Source organism: Pygocentrus nattereri, chromosome 12 (assembly GCF_015220715.1).
Source record: "Pygocentrus nattereri isolate fPygNat1 chromosome 12, fPygNat1.pri, whole genome shotgun sequence".
Taxonomy (NCBI): Eukaryota; Metazoa; Chordata; class Actinopteri; order Characiformes; family Serrasalmidae; genus Pygocentrus; species Pygocentrus nattereri.
The window spans coordinates 40,541,951-40,551,799 of record NC_051222.1 but is presented as its reverse complement, the minus strand read 5'-3'; the positions used below and the strand labels follow the sequence as shown (position 1 = coordinate 40,551,799).

Below are 9,849 nucleotides of genomic sequence, written 5' to 3'. Positions count from 1 at the left end.
CTCTCTTTCAGCTCTCTCTCTCAGCTTTTAGCCTTCTCTCACTCATATCTCTCAGCTCTCTTTCAGATCTCTCTCAGCTCTCTCTTTCAGCTCTCTCTCAGCTCTCTCTCTCAGATCTCTCTCAGCTCTCTCTTTCAGCTCTCTCTCAGCTCTCTCTTTCAGCTCTCTCTCTCAGATCTCTCTCAGCTCTCTCTCAGCTCTCTCTCTTTCAGCTCTCTCTCAGCTCTCTCTCTCAGATCTCTCTCAGCTCTCTCTCCTTCAGCTCTCTCTCAGCTCTCTCTCTCAGATCTCTCTCAGCTCTCTCTCTCTCAGCTCTTAGCCTTCTCTCACTCATATCTCTCAGCTCTCTCTCAGATCTCCTCAGATGGCTGGTCTCCACATCCTCACCCTGCTCTTCCTCTCAGGTATGACTTCATTCATTGATCAGGATACGTTTTACAGATAATCAGTAAGTAGACTAACATAATACATGATCAATAAATACAGCGCTAGTCTGGGATTGATGAATACAGCGCTAGTTCAGGATTAATGGATACAGCGCTAGTTCAGGAGTAATGAATACAGTGCTAGTTCAGGAGTAATGAATACAGCGCTAGTTCAGGAGTAATGAATACAGCGCTAGTTCAGGAGTAATGAATACAGAGCTAGTTCAGGATTAATGAATACAGCGCTAGTTCAGGATTAATGAATACAGCGCTAGTTCAGGATTAATGAATACAGCACTAGTTCAGGATTAATGAATACAGTGCTAGTTCAGGATTAATGAATACAGCGCTAGTTCAGGATTAATGAATACAGTGTTAATTCAGGATTAATGAATGCAGTGTCAGTTCAGGATTAATTGATACAGGACGTATACATACAAGTGCATAACAGTACATAACAGCAAAAAGTATATATGCATAAATATAACCACTACAATACTGTAATTGTAAGTATATACTGTAGCTACACTTTTAATGATCGAGATTTGTTATTTTGTTGGTTTGTTTATGTGCAGTCTCAGGGCCAGTGTGTTTGGGGTCAGTGCGGGTGAGCCGCAGTCTGCTGGAGTTGAGCGGTTTGATGAAATGCAGCACTGGCCGGCACGCACTGGCCTACACAGTGTACGGCTGTTACTGCGGGCTGGGGGGGCAGGGCTGGCCCAGAGACACCGCCGACTGGTGAGAACACATACTTACTGTTCACAATACACAGTCACTGCTCTCAATCTGCCCTGGTCCAGAACAGTGTATGAATATTTTTAAACGTGAGTCCAGATCCAGATGCAGAACTGTAGATGATTCTAAAATATATCTATGTTTTAATAAATTTATAATAGAATTAACTGGTATGTGTAGTGTGTGTAATGATGTGTGTAATATACTGAAAACTTTCACTGTGTGTTTCAGGTGTTGTCATAAGCATGACTGTTGCTATGCAAAGGCGGTGGATAAAGGCTGCAACTCCAAATCAGACAGATACAGATGGAGCTGTGGCGCTTACGAACAAGACTGTGGTACACACACATTTAAACTTTACCTTCTTACAGTGAAACCTGAAAATATTAGTTAAACTTTACCTTCTTACAGTGAAACTTCAAAATATTACAGTTAAACTTTACCTTCTTACAGTGAAACTTCAAAATATTACAGTTAAACTTTACCTTCTTACAGTGAAACCTCAAAATATTAGTTAAACATTACCTTCTTACAGTGAAACCTCAAAATATTAGTCAAACTTTACCTTCTTACAGTGAAACTTCAAAATATTACAGTTAAACTTTACCTTCTTACAGTGAAACCTGAAAATATTAGTTAAACTTTACCTTCTTACAGTGAAACTTCAAAATATTACAGTTAAACTGAAACTTCTTACAGTGAAACCTCAAAATATTAGTTAAACTTTATCTTCTTACAGTGAAACTTCAAAATATTACAGTTAAACTTTATCTTCTTACAGTGAAACTTCAAAATATTACAGTTAAACTGAAACTTCTTACGGACTGGCGACCTGTCCAGGGTGTATCCTGCCTTCCGCCCGAAGACTGCTGGGATAGGCTCCAGCATCCCCCCGTGACCCTGACGGAGAAGCGGCTTAGAAAATGGATGGATGGGATGGATGAAACTTCTTACAGTGAAACCTGAAAATATTACATTTAAACTGAAACTTCTTACAGTGAAACCTGAAAATATTACAGTAAAAACTTTACCTTCTTACAGTGAAACCTGAAAATATTACAGTTAAACTTTACCTTCTTACAGTGAAACCTGAAAATATTAGTTAAACTTTACCTTCTTACAGTGAAACCTGAAAATATTACAGTTAAACTTTACCTTCTTACAGTGAAACCTCAAAATATTACAGTAAAAACTTTACCTTCTTACAGTGAAACCTGAAAATATTACAGTTAAACTTTACCTTCTTACAGTGAAACCTCAAAATATTACAGTTAAACTGAAACTTCTTACAGTGAAACCTGAAAATATTACAGTAAAAACTTTACCTTCTTACAGTGAATCCTGAAAATATTACAGTTAAACTTTACCTTCTTACAGTGAAACCTGAAAATATTACAGGTAAAATTTACCTTCTTACAGTGAAACCTCAAAATATTACAGTTAAACTGAAACTTCTTACAGTGAAACCTCAAAATATTACAGTAAAAACTTTACCTTCTTACAGTGAAACCTGAACATAATACAGTTAAACTTTACCTTCTTACAGTGAAACCTGAAAATATTAGTTAAACTGTACCTTCTTACAGTGAAACCTGAACATAATACAGTTAAACTTTACCTTCTTACAGTGAAACCTGAAAATATTACAGTTAAACTGAAACTTCTTACAGTGAAACCTCAAAATATTAGTTAAACTTTATCTTCTTACAGTGAAACTTCAAAATATTACAGTTAAACTGAAACTTCTTACGGACTGGCGACCTGTCCAGGGTGTATCCTGCCTTCCGCCCGAAGACTGCTGGGATAGGCTCCAGCATCCCCCCGTGACCCTGACGGAGAAGCGGCTTAGAAAATGGATGGATGGGATGGATGAAACTTCTTACAGTGAAACCTGAAAATATTACATTTAAACTGAAACTTCTTACAGTGAAACCTCAAAATATTACATTTAAACTGAAACTTCTTACAGTGAAACCTGAAAATATTACAGTAAAAACTTTACCTTCTTACAGTGAAACCTGAAAATATTACAGTTAAACTTTACCTTCTTACAGTGAAACCTGAAAATATTAGTTAAACTGTACTTTCTTACAGTGAAACCTGAACATAATACAGTTAAACTTTACCTTCTTACAGTGAAACCTGAAAATATTACAGTTAAACTGAAACTTCTTACAGTGAAACCTGAAAATATTAGTTAAACTTTACCTTCTTACAGTGAAACCTCAAAATATTAGTCAAACTTTACCTTCTTACAGTGAAACTTCAAAATATTACAGTTAAACTTTACCTTCTTACAGTGAAACTTCAAAATATTACAGTTAAACTTTACCTTCTTACAGTGAAACCTGAAAATATTAGTTAAACTTTACCTTCTTACAGTGAAACTTCAAAATATTACAGTTAAACTGAAACTGCTTACAGTGAAACCTCAAAATATTACAGTAAAAACTTTACCTTCTTACAGTGAAACCTGAACATAATACAGTTAAACTTTACCTTCTTACAGTGAAACCTGAAAATATTAGTTAAACTGTACCTTCTTACAGTGAAACCTGAACATAATACAGTTAAACTTTACCTTCTTACAGTGAAACCTGAAAATATTACAGTTAAACTGAAACTTCTTACAGTGAAACCTGAACATAATACAGTTAAACTTTACCTTCTTACAGTGAAACCTGAAAATATTACAGTTAAACTGAAACTTCTTACAGTGAAACCTCAAAATATTAGTTAAACTTTATCTTCTTACAGTGAAACTTCAAAATATTACAGTTAAACTGAAACTTCTTACGGACTGGCGACCTGTCCAGGGTGTATCCTGCCTTCCGCCCGAAGACTGCTGGGATAGGCTCCAGCATCCCCCCGTGACCCTGACGGAGAAGCGGCTTAGAAAATGGATGGATGGGATGGATGAAACTTCTTACAGTGAAACCTCAAAATATTACATTTAAACTGAAACTTCTTACAGTGAAACCTGAAAATATTACAGTAAAAACTTTACCTTCTTACAGTGAAACCTGAAAATATTACAGTTAAACTTTACCTTCTTACAGTGAAACCTGAAAATATTAGTTAAACTTTACCTTCTTACAGTGAAACCTGAAAATATTGCAGTTAAACTTTACCTTCTTACAGTGAAACCTCAAAATATTACAGTTAAACTATACCTTCTTACAGTGAAACCTCAAAATATTACAGTTAAACTGAAACTTCTTACAGTGAATCCTGAAAATATTACAGTTAAACCTTACCTTCTTACAGTGAAACCTGAAAATATTACAGGTAAACTTTACCTTCTTACAGTGAAACCTCAAAATATTACAGTTAAACTGAAACTTCTTACAGTGAAACCTCAAAATATTACAGTAAAAACTTTACCTTCTTACAGTGAAACCTGAACATAATACAGTTAAACTTTACCTTCTTACAGTTAAACCTGAAAATATTAGTTAAACTGTACTTTCTTACAGTGAAACCTGAACATAATACAGTTAAACTTTACCTTCTTACAGTGAAACCTGAAAATATTACAGTTAAACTGAAACTTCTTACAGTGAAACCTGAAAATATTAGTTAAACTTTACCTTCTTACAGTGAAACCTCAAAATATTAGTCAAACTTTACCTTCTTACAGTGAAACTTCAAAATATTACAGTTAAACTTTACCTTCTTACAGTGAAACTTCAAAATATTACAGTTAAACTTTACCTTCTTACAGTGAAACCTGAAAATATTAGTTAAACTTTACCTTCTTACAGTGAAACTTCAAAATATTACAGTTAAACTTTACCTTCTTACAGTGAAACCTCAAAATATTAGTTAAACTTTACCTTCTTACAGTGAAACTTCAAAATATTACAGTTAAACTTTACCTTCTTACAGTGAAACCTGAAAATATTACAGTTAAATTGAAACTTCTTACAGTGAAACCTGAAAATATTAGTTAAACTTTACCTTCTTACAGTGAAACTTCAAAATATTACAGTTAAACTTTACCTTCTTACAGTGAAACCTGAAAATATTAGTTAAACTTTACCTTCTTACAGTGAAACTTCAAAATATTACAGTTAAACTTTACCTTCTTACAGTGAAACCTCAAAATATTAGTTAAACTTTACCTTCTTACAGTGAAACTTCAAAATATTACAGTTAAACTTTACCTTCTTACAGTGAAACCTGAAAATATTACAGTTAAACTGAAACTTCTTACAGTGAAACCTGAAAATATTAGTTAAACTTTACCTTCTTACAGTGAAACTTCAAAATATTACAGTTAAACTTTACCTTCTTACAGTGAAACTTCAAAATATTACAGTTAAACTTTACCTTCTAACAGTGAAACCTCAAAATATTAGTTAAACTTTACCTTCTTACAGTGAAACTTCAAAATATTACAGTTAAACTTTACCTTCTTACAGTGAAACCTGAAAATATTACAGTTAAACTGAAACTTCTTACAGTGAAACCTGAAAATATTAGTTAAACTTTACCTTCTTACAGTGAAACTTCAAAATATTACAGTTAAACTTTACCTTCTTACAGTGAAACCTGAAAATATTAGTTAAACTTTACCTTCTTACAGTGAAACTTCAAAATATTACAGTTAAACTTTACCTTCTTACAGTGAAACCTGAACATAATACAGTTAAACTTTACCTTCTTACAGTGAAAACTGAACATAATACAGTTAAACTTTACCTTCTTACAGTGAAACCTGAAAATATTAGTTAAACTTTACCTTCTTACAGTGAAACTTCAAAATATTACAGTTAAACTTTACCTTCTTACAGTGAAACCTGAAAATATTAGTTAAACTTTACCTTCTTACAGTGAAACTTCAAAATATTACAGTTAAACTGAAACTTCTTACAGTGAAACCTGAAAATATTACAGTTAAACTGAAACTTCTTACAGTGAAACCTGAAAATATTACAGTTAAACTTTACCTTCTTACAGTGAAACCTGAAAATATTAGTTAAACTTTACCTTCTTACAGTGAAACCTGAAAATATTACAGTTAAACTTTACCTTCTTACAGTGAAACCTCAAAATATTACAGTAAAAACTTTACCTTCTTACAGTGAAACCTGAAAATATTACAGTTAAACTTTACCTTCTTACAGTGAAACCTAAAAATATTACAGTTAAACTGAAACTTCTTACAGTGAAACCTGAAAATATTACAGTAAAAACTTTACCTTCTTACAGTGAATCCTGAAAATATTACAGTTAAACTTTACCTTCTTACAGTGAAACCTGAAAATATTACAGGTAAACTTTACCTTCTTACAGTGAAACCTCAAAATATTACAGTTAAACTGAAACTGCTTACAGTGAAACCTCAAAATATTACAGTAAAAACTTTACCTTCTTACAGTGAAACCTGAACATAATACAGTTAACCTTTACCTTCTTACAGTGAAACCTGAAAATATTAGTTAAACTGTACCTTCTTACAGTGAAACCTGAACATAATACAGTTAAACTTTACCTTCTTACAGTGAAACCTGAAAATATTACAGTTAAACTGAAACTTCTTACAGTGAAACCTGAACATAATACAGTTAAACTTTACCTTCTTACAGTGAAACCTGAAAATATTACAGTTAAACTGAAACTTCTTACAGTGAAACCTCAAAATATTAGTTAAACTTTATCTTCTTACAGTGAAACTTCAAAATATTACAGTTAAACTGAAACTTCTTACGGACTGGCGACCTGTCCAGGGTGTATCCTGCCTTCCGCCCGAAGACTGCTGGGATAGGCTCCAGCATCCCCCCGTGACCCTGACGGAGAAGCGGCTTAGAAAATGGATGGATGGGATGGATGAAACTTCTTACAGTGAAACCTCAAAATATTACATTTAAACTGAAACTTCTTACAGTGAAACCTGAAAATATTACAGTAAAAACTTTACCTTCTTACAGTGAAACCTGAAAATATTACAGTTAAACTTTACCTTCTTACAGTGAAACCTGAAAATATTAGTTAAACTTTACCTTCTTACAGTGAAACCTGAAAATATTGCAGTTAAACTTTACCTTCTTACAGTGAAACCTCAAAATATTACAGTTAAACTATACCTTCTTACAGTGAAACCTCAAAATATTACAGTTAAACTGAAACTTCTTACAGTGAATCCTGAAAATATTACAGTTAAACCTTACCTTCTTACAGTGAAACCTGAAAATATTACAGGTAAACTTTACCTTCTTACAGTGAAACCTCAAAATATTACAGTTAAACTGAAACTTCTTACAGTGAAACCTCAAAATATTACAGTAAAAACTTTACCTTCTTACAGTGAAACCTGAACATAATACAGTTAAACTTTACCTTCTTACAGTGAAACCTGAAAATATTAGTTAAACTGTACTTTCTTACAGTGAAACCTGAACATAATACAGTTAAACTTTACCTTCTTACAGTGAAACCTGAAAATATTACAGTTAAACTGAAACTTCTTACAGTGAAACCTGAAAATATTAGTTAAACTTTACCTTCTTACAGTGAATCCTGAAAATATTAGTCAAACTTTACCTTCTTACAGTGAAACTTCAAAATATTACAGTTAAACTTTACCTTCTTACAGTGAAACCTGAAAATATTAGTTAAACTTTACCTTTTTACAGTGAAACTTCAAAATATTACAGTTAAACTTTACCTTCTTACAGTGAAACCTGAACATAATACAGTTAAACTTTACCTTCTTACAGTGAAACCTGAAAATATTAGTTAAACTGTACTTTCTTACAGTGAAACCTGAACATAATACAGTTAAACTTTACCTTCTTACAGTGAAACCTGAAAATATTACAGTTAAACTGAAACTTCTTACAGTGAAACCTGAAAATATTAGTTAAACTTTACCTTCTTACAGTGAAACCTCAAAATATTAGTCAAACTTTACCTTCTTACAGTGAAACTTCAAAATATTACAGTTAAACTTTACCTTCTTACAGTGAAACTTCAAAATATTACAGTTAAACTTTACCTTCTTACAGTGAAACCTGAAAATATTAGTTAAACTTTACCTTCTTACAGTGAAACTTCAAAATATTACAGTTAAACTTTACCTTCTTACAGTGAAACCTCAAAATATTAGTTAAACTTTACCTTCTTACAGTGAAATTTCAAAATATTACAGTTAAACTTTACCTTCTTACAGTGAAACCTGAAAATATTACAGTTAAACTGAAACTTCTTACAGTGAAACCTGAAAATATTAGTTAAACTTTACCTTCTTACAGTGAAACTTCAAAATATTACAGTTAAACTTTACCTTCTTACAGTGAAACCTGAAAATATTAGTTAAACTTTACCTTCTTACAGTGAAACTTCAAAATATTACAGTTAAACTTTACCTTCTTACAGTGAAACCTCAAAATATTAGTTAAACTTTACCTTCTTACAGTGAAACTTCAAAATATTACAGTTAAACTTTACCTTCTTACAGTGAAACCTGAAAATATTACAGTTAAACTGAAACTTCTTACAGTGAAACCTGAAAATATTAGTTAAACTTTACCTTCTTACAGTGAAACTTCAAAATATTACAGTTAAACTTTACCTTCTTACAGTGAAACTTCAAAATATTACAGTTAAACTTTACCTTCTTACAGTGAAACCTCAAAATATTAGTTAAACTTTACCTTCTTACAGTGAAACTTCAAAATATTACAGTTAAACTTTACCTTCTTACAGTGAAACCTGAAAATATTACAGTTAAACTGAAACTTCTTACAGTGAAACCTGAAAATATTAGTTAAACTTTACCTTCTTACAGTGAAACTTCAAAATATTACAGTTAAACTTTACCTTCTTACAGTGAAACCTGAAAATATTAGTTAAACTTTACCTTCTTACAGTGAAACTTCAAAATATTACAGTTAAACTTTACCTTCTTACAGTGAAACCTGAACATAATACAGTTAAACTTTACCTTCTTACAGTGAAAACTGAACATAATACAGTTAAACTTTACCTTCTTACAGTGAAACCTGAAAATATTAGTTAAACTTTACCTTCTTACAGTGAAACTTCAAAATATTACAGTTAAACTTTACCTTCTTACAGTGAAACCTCAAAATATTAGTTAAACTTTACCTTCTTACAGTGAAACTTCAAAATATTACAGTTAAACTTTACCTTCTTACAGTGAAACCTGAAAATATTACAGTTAAACTGAAACTTCTTACAGTGAAACCTCAAAATATTAGTTAAACTTTATCTTCTTACAGTGAAACTTCAAAATATTACAGTTAAACTGAAACTTCTTACGGACTGGCGACCTGTCCAGGGTGTATCCTGCCTTCCGCCCGAAGACTGCTGGGATAGGCTCCAGCATCCCCCCGTGACCCTGACGGAGAAGCGGCTTAGAAAATGGATGGATGGGATGGATGAAACTTCTTACAGTGAAACCTGAAAATATTACATTTAAACTGAAACTTCTTACAGTGAAACCTCAAAATATTACATTTAAACTGAAACTTCTTACAGTGAAACCTGAAAATATTACAGTAAAAACTTTACCTTCTTACAGTGAAACCTGAAAATATTACAGTTAAACTTTACCTTCTTACAGTGAAACCTGAAAATATTAGTTAAACTGTACTTTCTTACAGTGAAACCTGAACATAATACAGTTAAACTTTACCTTCTTACAGTGAAACCTGAAAATATT

General features: G+C 32.2%; 1 protein-coding gene across 1 annotated transcript in view; it reads left to right on the top strand.

The window, feature by feature from the left end:
• The first annotated feature begins 237 nt into the window (after positions 1-237).
• The window catches only part of LOC108444077 (phospholipase A2-like), a 37,814-nt gene continuing 28,202 nt past the window's right edge, over positions 238-9,849 (top strand). The window contains exons 1-3 of the mRNA XM_017725054.2: positions 238-404; positions 1,001-1,163; positions 1,392-1,498. Coding sequence (XP_017580543.1) covers positions 365-404; positions 1,001-1,163; positions 1,392-1,498 — 310 coding nt within the window. The 5' untranslated portion in view covers positions 238-364. The remainder of the gene's footprint in view (positions 405-1,000; positions 1,164-1,391; positions 1,499-9,849) is intronic.